The sequence below is a fragment of the Scheffersomyces coipomensis genome, assembly GCF_036884675.1.
Source record: "Scheffersomyces coipomensis strain NRRL Y-17651 chromosome Unknown DFJ63scaffold_3, whole genome shotgun sequence".
Taxonomy (NCBI): Eukaryota; Fungi; Ascomycota; class Pichiomycetes; order Serinales; family Debaryomycetaceae; genus Scheffersomyces; species Scheffersomyces coipomensis.
In genome coordinates this window covers 1349731-1362771 of record NW_027042894.1, presented here as the reverse complement: position 1 = coordinate 1362771, position 13041 = coordinate 1349731, and the positions used below count along the sequence as shown (strand labels likewise).

Genomic DNA, 13041 nt, shown 5'->3' with positions numbered 1-13041 from the left:
AAGTAAGTTCATTTCGTTTAATGATATATTTATTTTTTTTCATGTATTGATATTGTGATGATCCAAAGAGTGCAAAAAAAAAAGAGTGCAAAATTATTTGGTGATACTGAAAATGATATTTTATATTATACGATGCTTTCTTCGTTACTTTTCTAAATAGAGTTACGTCTATATAATGTTCTACTTTGTTCTCCATTCTCTGTTTTGTCTTTACTCACCATACCTGCTATAGGCGGTAATTTGCCTGTTTTTTCCAAGTTGGTAAAGAGTTTGTCGGCATAATCTAACCCAACATGATAAATCTCATCAAATTTAGCAAAATCTAAAGTGGCATAATCTTCAATAGGAGGTCTTAAATAGATCACTCCTGGTGTCTTTTTAGCAAGTTCTAAAGCATTAACACTGGCAACATATGCTAAACGTAATTGGATATCTGTCATGGTTGGAACATTTGGATGTTTTGAAAATGGATTCCATCTATTGAATAAAACCCAGAATCCAGATAAGGTATCACCATAAGTCATGGGTGACTTATCATCCACCGAACCTACATCAACTGCAATAATATATTTGGCTCCTTTTTTCTTCATTTCCAGGACAGGTAAATTATCAAGGTACCCTCCGTCCATTAACATACATCCATTATATGCGATTGGAGGTAAAAGACCAGCTAATGACATCGAAGCTCTAATGAATCTCCACAGGTATCCTGTTTCGTGAATATCCATGGTGGAATTAGTAAGATTGGTTGAATTACAATAGTATTTGATCCAAAAATCTTCAATTTCAGTAAACCCAAATACTTTCCAAATCCCTCTATTGAATTCATAACCAGTTATATAAGATGTAACAGGATAAGTTAGATCCAAAGCAGATCTCCAAAGTGACGCCACTCTTTTAGAGAATTTCTTTGACCATCCATAAATTGAAACAATATTATATTCCTTAGCATATAAACCTCCAACAAATGATCCAATCGAAGTTCCACCAATTAAATCAATCGGGATACCATGTCTTTCTAAAGCAGTTACAACTCCAACATGAGAAATACCACGAGATCCACCTCCTCCTAAAACTAAACCAACCCCTTCATTCGATAAGATTCTAGCTAATCTTAAGAAATCATTCTTATGACTTTGAACAACCTTATTGTCATCACGATAAAATGCGGTATTCAATTTGACAAATGATGAAAACGCTCTTGTCTTAACATTTTCAAAACTTAATTTTATACTTGGATTAGTTTTACTACTTATTTTAGCCGCCAAATCACTGATTATGTTAGCACGTTTAGTTCCTCTTTCCTTGACACTTACTTTCGATACTTGCATATGGATATGATGATGACCTTGAACCCATAATCTATTCTTCAACCAAATACTGGTAGATCCAGGTTCAACATATTTCTCAGGATGCATTAAACATAAGTCGGTTCTGGCAGTTGTTTTAAGTTTCATTAATAAACGTTCATAATCACCAACTCCAGTGGCAACCACATCATCGTCAGCATCAGCTAATAATAAAATACAATCTCCTTGAGAAATACAAGTTGAAGTCCAATTTGATTTTAAAGGTGTATCACAAACATAAACAATAGTTTCGTATTCTTCTTCCAAGTATGCGAAATAACCGGATAATTTCAATTGAGCTAATCTTTCATCAAATGCATGTCTTCCTAAATGAGTTAAAGTAGAAGCTTGATCTAACGAAATCACTCTACGGCCAATTGCTTTAAGGGCATGAACTAACTTATCGGCAAATTCACGAACTGGTAAACCAACAACAGTAGGAAGGATTGTAATAGTTTTATATTCATTGGAGATATGAGGAACAGTAGATGAAGAAATTGAACCTGATCTACCACCAGGCAGTAGTTGATAGAGGGCATTGACTTTACTCAAAGCTTTATTAGCAACCACTCTTGATACTTTAATCATGACGGATGGATCTTGTAATGAAAGTAATTCAAATAAAGTTCTTGGAATTCTAGCTGTTTCAGAATCTCTAACGGCAATAATTGAATTAGTTCTTCTTGAAGCCGTTAAAACTTCAACTTCACCTATAGCTTCAGCATGACCATATTCACCTAACACTTCAACATCATCATTACTCACTCTTGTATTATTGGATTCATCATTTAAATTATCATGATTATCTGAATCTTCATCATCATCTTCATCAACTTCGACATCGAATTCCTCATCTTCATTATGTGATAATCGTGGTTCAAATTTATTATTCCTCAAGGCTCTAAATCTACCACTTAAAACAATATGGAATCCATTAGCTAAATCACCTTGGGAACAAAGTACATTCCCGGCGGGGATATGACACCATTCTAAGGCATAATCAATCGTTAAGATTTGTTTCGATAATAATGTCTTTAATTTCGTAGCCACAGGTAATTGTAAGAAATAAAATTGATCCATTAATTTTGAATAATCAGATTTAGAAATATGCGCCACGATAGCACCTTTATTACGAGATGTTCTTATAGATACTAATGATCTGAACCCCACAATCGAAGTTAAATAGCCAGCTAATCCACCCGGCTTGACAGTGTATAATTTCTTAGTAGTTGATTGGGAATTATGAGCACTAAAATCAGATGTCTTCTTTGGGCTATACAATATATCTAAAGATCCATCAATCACATAGAATAACCCTGAATTGAAATATCCTTGTTCAACAATCGTAGTATTAGGACCATAATATTTGATATGTAATACTTTTGAAAATTCATGTTTGACTGTATTTAAATTAGTTTCATTTCCATGACTTGAATTTGAACCATTAACGCTTTTACGATTAAAATTAACACTTAATTCTGTAGCGCTACTATCATTCATTTTCATTAATTGAGATTGATTCAAGGTATTATAAACTTTGATTGGAGTTGAATTTCCACTGATTGGGCTTGATGAATAATTTGATAAGGTATCAAATCTGAATCTGCCAGTTAAGGGATCATAATAACGACTTGATGGTGTGTTGCCGACATTACCACCATATGAACTTCCTTGACTACTTCCATTATGATGATGCATGAGATTTGATAACCCTACGATCGAAGATGATCGAGAAGTTTGACCCGAATTGAGATCATTAATTTTGGAAAATAAAAGAGTGGATTGTTCACTAATACCTAATAATTTAAACATATTTTCAATAATGGCAATCCGTAATGATTTTTCTTCGGTTTCTTCTGAATAATCATCAGAAAATCCTTCTAATTTTAATTTGGATGATGTACTTCCCTTGATAGTTGACGTATCTGGAGTTAATGAAGCGATAGTAACAGCACTGGTAGATGCAACTCTAACATTTTTCCTACTTTCAGATGGTGTTAAAGTTGGAGGGGGTGGGTTTTCACCACTATGAGTTTGATAATATTCCGATTTACGAGATAATGGAACTGATGAAAGTAAATCACCGGGATGAGTTGATTTCAAACGTGAATCAAGTACGACGTAACGTGAAGAAGAACCATTTGAAAAATGCAGTTTATGTGGAATCGCAGGATGAGAAAGATGTTCTGAAATCGATTCTGGAATATCTAATTCATGATCATTGCTGGTATCATTACTCGTATTATTCGATGAAGTGACATTACCTTTGTTATACATTTTATCAAGTAACCCATCATAAAGATACCGGGGTAAGTTTGCTGTGGGGGTACTTTTTATATCATTTAATCTTATTTCACTCTCGATGATTTCTTTCGTTAATCCAAGATAATTATGAATCGTATTCATGGTAACTTTATATAATCGAGTAAGTACCATAGTGACCATATGAGAAGTAGCTTTAGGATATTTTGATTGTAAACGTTGGAACGCCAGGTATGGAATGATAGCAATGGTTGCTCCTTGTGGTTCATGAGTATGACGACGATGATGATGACGACCTTGTTTTGTATGATGATGTTGATGTTGAATTGGTTTTGGTCGGGCTACTATTTCAGGATACTCCGATCCATTATGAATATGAGGCACACGAGGAGATGAATCAGCTGCGGTGGTTGAATCATTCATGATATTATCAAATGGTGATACATTTGGATCCAATGGATTTGAATGCATATTTTTAGAGGTGGAGAATGAATCAGTGGATATATTATAATTAGTTAAATTCGATGATAATTCATCTTCATAATAAATCGGTTTAAATAAATCCAAAGTACTTATCAATGAACTTAATGGAGATCCACTTTTAACTTCATTTAATAACTGATACCGTTGATTACCTAATATCAACATATCTCCCTTCTCATAATTCACATCACCATCATCATCATCAGCATCGATGGGTAATGATGTTTCATTTGTAATTCTAGTGTACACTTGAATGACCCCTTCTACCACAATTGAAAATCCAAGTTTTTCATCAAGGTATAAGATCTCATCATGAGATAATTTTTGAGTTGTCATATTTTTAGTTAATTCATGAAACACTGATTTTTCTAAATATCCAAATACTTTAATAGCACTTAAGAATTCATCTAAGTAATTTGAAGTTGACTTTTTGAACTTTTTCTTTTGATTATCAAAGAGATCAATATTTGATTTGGAGTTTTTCAATTTAGGTCCTCCAGATGATACATTTTTTAATTTATTAGTTTCCCCCTTGATATCTTCTGAATAACCAGATAAGTACTTATACCTCACAATCAAGAACCCCACCCCTAAGATCAAAGTTAAGGATAATAATATAGTGGAAAGATTTAAAGTGATTTCAAAATCAGTGGATAGAAGTTTTAAGATCTTACTGGGGATATAAAGAACAATCAAATTCATGATTTTAAAGAATAACCACAGACAAAACCAGATGAATGCACTTAGGAATGGCAATGAAGTGTATTCACGAGCTGACGGTAGGACATTTGTAGATGATAATGATGATGATATGGATGTAGTTATGATTGAATCAGCCAATGAAGTAGTTGGTGATGGTAATGACGATATAGTTGGTATAGACTCTATGATGAGGGAGATTGATGGTAATGATGGCAATGTGATCGACAGAAACGACAACTCCATTTCAGATCACTTCAGTTATCGATTTATAAGCTATTTGTTCAGCAATTATATCACCCTTGCTGTTAATCTGGGGAGGAGGTGGAGAATATAATTTAGACTGACCCACGCACGCACACTATAAATATTTTAGAGTAAGTTTGGTGGACCACAAAAATGAGAAATAATTTACATATGCAAATTTTGCATCCATCGACATATAAACTTAACTTAATGGTATTGATAATAAATAAGAAGGAGGAGGTATAAAGAAAACAAACTAAGACTAAACTGAAATAAAATAAATGTCGTATAAAAAAAGAAAATAAACAAAAGATCACTTTTTAAGTTCATAAGGAAGACAACCAAATCTGTACAAGATATTTTCAATCCCATCCATACCCTTTTCTAAATGATGTAATTCAGGACCATAACTGATTCTAACGTAATGATACCAAATAACATCTTCTAATCTTGATAAATTCTGAGGATTAATCAAGAAGAAAAATCCAGGCACCACAATCACTTTTTCATGTAAACATTCATGAAAGAAACCTAAACAATTACTTAATTTATGAGGTAAATGAGATAAATTTAACCATAAATAGAAGGTTGAATTGGGGATATTTTTTTCATTCAAATTGAATCCCATTTTAACTAATCTACCCACAATGTAATCACGTTTCATTTTAAAATGAACTTGTAAAGCTTTCATTTCTTGTTTTACACTTAAAGGCTTCAAGAAATCAACAGCCGCAAATTGGAAAGGAGAATTTGATCCACCATCTAAGAATGATCCGGCACTACTTAAAGCACTAATATATTCTTCAGGACCTAAAATCCAACAAATTCTCCATCCTGGTAATCTAAAAGCTTTAGTTAACCCATTAAGAATTAAAACAGGATCATGATTTACATTATCAATATATTCAGCTGATGAAATTGATGAACCAGAACAATTATCATCATAATAATAATGAGAATAGAATTCATCCATGATTAAAAGACATTTCTCTCTACATAAATCATGTAATTGTTTCAATTGATCACGTTTCATACATCTTCCAGTTGGATTTCTTGGATTAGATGTAAGAAGAGCACTAACCCCTCTAGTTAATTCTTGTTTAATCATTTCTAAATGAATATCATAATTATCACTTTCATTTAATGGGACAGGGATTGGGGAGAAATTCTTAAATAAGGATAACATTTCAGCATAAGCAGTATAATCAGGTAAAAAGAAACTTAAATAACAATCCAGAATAATCGAGGCAATTCTAGTTAATCCTGCTCTTCCACCAGGAACAATACAAACATTTTTATAAGTATATTTGGAAGATTTATTTTGACGATAAGTTTCATTATAATAATTGGCCACAGCTTCTCTTAACGGTTTAATACCAGCAGTTGGAGCATATTCTTTTGATTCATCAGTAACAGGAATAGTCTTTGGTCTTGGGAATGAACCAGGAATAGTATCACCATGTTCCGGAGCACCTTGACCTAAATTAGCCCAATCACCGACATGTTCTGAATCATATCCATATTCAGAAGCTCTTTCAGTAACCCATAATACCCCAGTAGAAGATTGTTTAGTATTCATAGCAGGTTTAAAATAATCTTCATTGAATTTTGGTTTTGGCATGGGGATTGGAGATGATTCACGACCATTTTCTGATTTTGATAATTTGGAGATTAAAAGGTTTTTGAATTGTTTATTGGCAGGATGTTGAGGTTGAGGAGCATTAATGGAAGTGGGGACATTAAGAGCAGCAGCAGTAGCACCACGATGTTGACTTGGAGTTCTAGAATGATGATTACTACTAAGATAAACTGAATTGAAATGATTTTCACGATGACTATCACGATTTGGTTGAGGAGAAGTGATTAAATTAGCCAGATGTTGAGATGAACTATGATGAATTGAAGTTGAACTATGTAAAGTTTCAAATAATGATGAAGCTGATCTTTGTAATGATGGGGGTAAAGTTGATTCTAATCTTTCAATTTCTTGGGATTCCTCATCGGAACCATAAATTGGTGATTCAGACATTGTAGTTACTAGTAGTATTGTCCAATTGGGATTGTTATTACGTATTTATCAAGTCAATTGATATAAGATCGTTCCTTTAATTTACCAATTAAAGGTGGACGAAACATGAAATTTTAACCTTTCCTTCCTTCACCTCGTTTTATGATTATTGGCGGGGGAACGGACTATTCCCTGCGAAGGAGCAGGGGGAATGAGCTCCTGTATATAGAACACACACTAAAAATACAATTTTACGTCTAATTAAACAACTATAAAGCCATAACACATGGTATATATAAATAGGTTAATTAATAAAATGAATTATGGAAAGCTACTAGTTATTGATAGAATAAAAGAGGGTAGGTATGCAGGGTATGCAATTATAATATCCTTCTATACATCATATCAAGAATATTCTTGGTCTCCCTTCTCTTCCCCTTTAATTTTGATCTTTGTTTACATTTTTTAAAATTTTGACGTATTTGACGTTCCATAGATTAAACGTAATTGAATTATACCTATATAACTATATATATAATTAGTTCTAATCCATTTCATGAAATGGAAACTGTGGGGTTATTTCAATTGCAGAAATTATTAACGGCATTTTTGGAACTCGTCATTTAAACTGTAAATTTGTTGAGTTGTAACTTGTAAAATGTGATGATTTTTTACAGATTATATGGTACAAATTTACAGGTTTACAAACAAAAAGTTTAGCTCATTCTTTTTTTTTTAGCGGCAATGGGCGGTGGAACCAAGAAGTGAAGATGATGATGATGATGAAGTTGGGCTGGGTTGGGGTAAGAGAGAGGAGTATTATCATTACAACCGTCATAACATAAAACAAGCAAATAAATAATAAATATACTAAAATGGAAAATAACGGTTTATGAAACCAACTTAGACCATAAGATTTAGCAACAGGTACTTAGTCATTGGATATAGATTAAACTATACTGCAAGATTACATGCTACCTAGAGATAACCGATGACAATAGTATCTTCCACTGATAATGTCAAACTACCATCATCACAATTCTATAATTGGCTCTAGCTCTAAAATTATACAACATAAATCTGATCTACCATAGTTTGTTTTGGGTTTGATCATTTTCTGATCCGACTTTCGGAGGGGGAGGATCTCCACCACCACCACAGAAAAATTATTTTTTGCACCGCGCCATAATTTCTTACTCGCTAAAAATTATTCTCGGCAGCGGTGGTCAGTGGGAACTCTACTGACAATTAGCGGTGGATGGTGGAGAAAATCATTTAGTGAGTGACGAAATTTGCCGTCTGTAATTAGAAACCACAAGCGGTGCCGTACCAACTTTAAAAAGTAACTAAAACCATACTTTTTATTGTACCACCGTAAATTTACTTAGTTATTTATTTATTTAGAACCCACCGTTTGTTAACTGGCTACATTTTTTATATGAGTGGGTGGGTTATAGTTATAGTTATAGTCACTAACTATATATTTTTGTGGAAAATGCCTTTTGGTTTTTGGTTACATCTAAGTTGTTTAATTATTATTTATATATAGACTTAAATTACCAGATATTTCTATATATTATATATACTCTCTGTACTAATCTCTACCTTTCCATCAGCATATCATATCACTTCATATCATATATTTACTTGTACTATACCTTCCCTCAAATTCAAAGTCCGGCTTCACTCCTATTTATTTTTAACAGCCATTTTTCGTTACGCTTACCATTCAGAGACAGGGAAAATTTAAATAAATGATCTCAAATTTTATAAGGAATCATCTTCATCATGAAGATACAACCACAAGTTGTACACCATCTTCTGAACTTCTAAACAATCAAATACAACAAGAATACTTCCAATCGTCATCACCAGCAACAGATCTTGAATCAAATCATCATTCATTTCTTTTACATCATTCAAAATCTGATTCTCATACTGATTCTCATCCTCCCCACCATTTAATAAAACATACATTCTCAAATTCATATACTGATTTAATGGGTCAAAATTACCTGCATCTTTCCTCTCGATCACAATCTCCTAAACCGGAGCATTCCATCTCTCATGATAGTTATGTTGCCAATACAGTTAAATTTAGAAAGAAATATGGTAAGAACCCCTTCTTTTATAATCATAGAAAGAATCAAGAAGAATCATCATCCATAGCATCGAATCAACAACAACAACAACAAGAAGATGAACAAGACTATGATGAGAATGCTGATGTTGATCATCTTGAACATTCTTTAGCCTTACCTCCTTCTGCATCTGAGTTCACCACGATTTATCCTACAACATCTCCTTCTGATGATAATAAACATTTATATCCTTCAACATTCTTCTTATCTCCCATCACATCTCATGATTCAAATTTCACTCAAGCCACTAGTGATGATGATATTTTATTGGATGATAAACCAAATCAAATCATCAATTCATCAACTCCTCTTGTTGAACCTCCTCAACATGATGAAAAAGTGGAACCACAGGATGAAGAAATTTATGAAGAAAAAGAACAATTCAGTCCTTTATTATCCTTACCTTTAGAAATCCTTTATAGAATCGTTGAAATCGCCTATTATGATGATCATAATTATAATTCAATTAATTCTAATTTAGAAAATTTCTCCAGAACAGTTCCTTTATTATCAAGAATGTTTCATCAATTATCATTATGTTTTCTTTATAAATATGCTATATTCAATCGTCCTCATTCATTTGATAAATTCCTTACTAATTTAAATAAAAACAATCAAATTGGGAATTTTGTCGAATTTATGGATTTTCAACAATTCACTTCAATTGGATTAGGTAGAACTGGGAGAATGAATCAAGAAATTCAAATGGTGACAAGCAAGACTATTTCCAAAGCATTAAGTCTTACACCTAATCTTTTAGAATTCTTAGCTAGTGAAAATATTCAAGATGATTTGGATGTCAATGTATTGGATTATCTTTTTAATGGATTAAATAGAATTAAAGCCTTGGATTTTTGTGGAGCCAGTAGTGAAAGTTTTGCTCGTGCTTTCGATGAATTGATTATACCTGATATTCAAACTCAACAACAACAACAAGATGAAGATAGAATGATGATTGATGATATGTCAACCTTAAGATCTTATTCTTATCAAGTACAAAATCAGAATTTATCAAATTTAATTAAACTTTCATTTCATGATTGTTCAAATTTATCAAATGATGTATTTGTGAAAATCTTACCTCATTTAATTAATTTAAAAAGATTAGATTTAAATCATACTTCAATCACTTCCACTACTTTATTACAACATTTACCTACTAGTTGTAAATTAACTCATTTATCATTATCAAGATGTTCAAAATTAACTACCAAAGATCTTATTGCATTCTTAACTACTCATCCATCCGTAACTCAAAATTCCTTACAATGGTTAAACTTACAAGTTGATTCAAATGTGGTGACTCCCTTGAGTGATGTTTATTTATTATTCACCCTTAAACATTTACAAGCATCAAATTTGAAATATTTAAATCTTGGTGGATTACCAGTTAATAAATTGATTTTATTGGTGATTAAACAGAATTTCCCACAATTAGAAAGTCTTTCATTAAGTCATACAAATATCAGTTTAGTTGATTTATATGATTATTTGAATGTATCAAGTACAAAACTTAATCCCAATCCAAATTTAAAATATCTTGATTTAACAGGCATAAAGGAAATCACGAAATGGAATATCATAAGTCTTTTACAGAAATGTTTCCATTCATCCTTAATGGCGATTGAATTCGATTATAAAATCCTTTATGAATTAACTTCCAATGGGGAATATATTAATATCTCTCCAATCCAAACCTCATTCATCGAAACATATTCTCAACCTCAAATTTGGAAATTCTACGATAATGAAGGAAGAAGATCATGGATTTATAAATTGGATGAACGTGATCCGGAATATAAATCAATCCTTAATGGGAAGGATAATAATCGAAAGAGATCGGTTCCTAATATGATGTCGAATTTAGTGTATTATGATTTAGAAACAGGAAATAAAATCACTACTATGATTAGAAAACCAGAGTTTTTGAAGTATGCTTCTCGAAAAGTTAATTGTTCAATTGGATATTTCAATTTGAATAAGTATAAATCAAAATACTATGAAGAAGAAGTTTGGCCAGTGGAATTTAGTCAAAGAGGAATTTATAATTATTACTCATTAAATATCAAGTGAGAGAGAGAGAGAGAGAGAGAGAGAGAGAGAAAACACTTTACTTACAGCTCAAGTGAAAGAGATGAGCGCTTAAAAATTAGATAGAATTACATATTACATATATTATTTATAATAACGAATTAACGAATACACATATTTCAAATAAATGAACTAGAGCTATCTGTATATACTTTTCGATTTTAAATCATTCGTATAAATCCGTTTTTATTCTGTCAATGTTTTTATCCCGAGGGTGATTGCCAAATGCGGTAATTCAAAAGTTGCTTTTTTTACCCCACATAAATTTTCGAGCATAAATATATATACCGACAAGATTAACTAAAAGGATCGATCGATCGATAGATAGATAACTTTATAATTACAATTACAATAGTTATAAGATCTTAGTATGGCTACTGAACCAGACGTCACTGAGGTGAGACATCCTATTGATCAAGATAGACTTGTCAAATATTTAACATCAGTTACTTCCACCACCGAAGGAACTACGTTAGGACCTAATGTACCAACTTATTTAAATCAACTTAAAAATATTGATATTAAACAATTTTCCTTTGGTCAGTCGAATCCAACTTATTACATCAAAGATAAGGATACTGGGAAAGTCTTCGTATTGAGAAAGAAACCATCACCAAATGCCAAATTAATCTCCAGATCAGCTCATGCTATTGAACGTGAATTCTTCATGTTAAGAGGAATAAATATCTTAAATAACGATCAACAAGATATAACAAGACGAGTTCCTATTCCTCAAGTTTATATCCTTTGTGAAGATGAAAGCATTATTGGTTATGTGTTTTATGTCATGGAATACGTCAATGGGATTCAAATTAAAAATCCTGCTATGCCTGGTATACCCCTTGATGATCAACATCAATATTGGAAATCATTAATTAATACTATGACGGCTATACATACCTTAGATGCAGTGAAATTAATCAGTCATTTACCTGCTAGTCATTTCCCTCAATTCCAAAACCTTGATAAATTAAAGAATTCATCATATTTTCAAAGACAGATCAAGACATTGAAAGCAATTGAAGCCAAACAATCCACTTTCGTCAAAAGAATTCCTAATTTTGATCAATTATGTGAAGATATCTTAAGATTAAGTCCTAAAGATCCAGAACATCTAAGTTTAATTCATGGAGATTTAAAAATTGATAATGTCTTATTTGATCCCCACACCAAATCAGTTAAAGGAGTCTTAGATTGGGAATTATGTACCATTGGTCATCCATTATTCGATTTATCCAACTTTTTCCAGCCATTCAACTTACCAAATAAGCTCAACTTATTACTTTACAAACCACAAAAGACAGATATGGGGAAGGAAAACAAAGGATCAATTCAATTCATTTATGAACAGTTAAATAACTATAATGACAAATGTACTTGGGATACAAGAGATCCTACTAATAATCCAATAAATCTTTGGTTAATTGGTTTTGCATTTGGTCTTTTAAGATTATGTGTTATTTCTCAGGGGATTGCTATGAGGGTTAAACAAGGTAATGCCAGTAGTGGTAATGCCAGCGGTTATGCTGCATTATATCCATACTTGGCAAGTTTGGCAACTGAAGCTATTGATGAATTTGAATCAAATTCAAGAACAACTTCAAAACTTTAAATGATGGTGTATATATGATTATATGTTTATTGATGTATATTTATATATATATAAATTATATTTACAACAAAAACCGAATTTGGCTGTCAAAAAATAAAAAAACTATAAAAAGGATCTGAGATCCTCTTTTTTTTTTACAGCACAAATTAT

At 32.0% G+C, this 13041-nt stretch overlaps 4 protein-coding genes across 4 annotated transcripts; 2 read left to right on the top strand and 2 right to left on the bottom strand. All coding sequences in view use genetic code 12, as the record gives it.

Annotated features, from left to right (window-relative positions):
- Position 1: 1 nt before the first annotated feature.
- On the bottom strand, positions 2-5196 carry DFJ63DRAFT_121760 (lysophospholipase). Its single transcript, XM_064903306.1, has one exon. The coding sequence runs from the start codon at positions 5037-5039 to the stop codon at positions 153-155; it is 4887 nt and encodes a 1628-aa protein (XP_064762798.1). The 5' UTR covers positions 5040-5196; the 3' UTR covers positions 2-152.
- On the bottom strand, positions 5197-7201 carry DFJ63DRAFT_120756 (uncharacterized protein). The gene has a single exon (XM_064903303.1). It carries the CDS (start codon positions 7066-7068, stop codon positions 5353-5355), a length of 1716 nt encoding a protein of 571 aa, XP_064762797.1. The 5' UTR covers positions 7069-7201; the 3' UTR covers positions 5197-5352.
- A 2025-nt stretch (positions 7202-9226) lies between these two features.
- On the top strand, positions 9227-11290 carry DFJ63DRAFT_318563 (uncharacterized protein). Its single transcript, XM_064906956.1, has one exon. The coding sequence runs from the start codon at positions 9705-9707 to the stop codon at positions 11259-11261; it is 1557 nt and encodes a 518-aa protein (XP_064762796.1). The 5' UTR covers positions 9227-9704; the 3' UTR covers positions 11262-11290.
- A 121-nt stretch (positions 11291-11411) lies between these two features.
- Positions 11412-12996, top strand: DFJ63DRAFT_120759 (uncharacterized protein). The gene has a single exon (XM_064903304.1). It carries the CDS (start codon positions 11650-11652, stop codon positions 12889-12891), a length of 1242 nt encoding a protein of 413 aa, XP_064762795.1. The 5' UTR covers positions 11412-11649; the 3' UTR covers positions 12892-12996.
- The last annotated feature ends 45 nt before the right edge of the window (positions 12997-13041 follow it).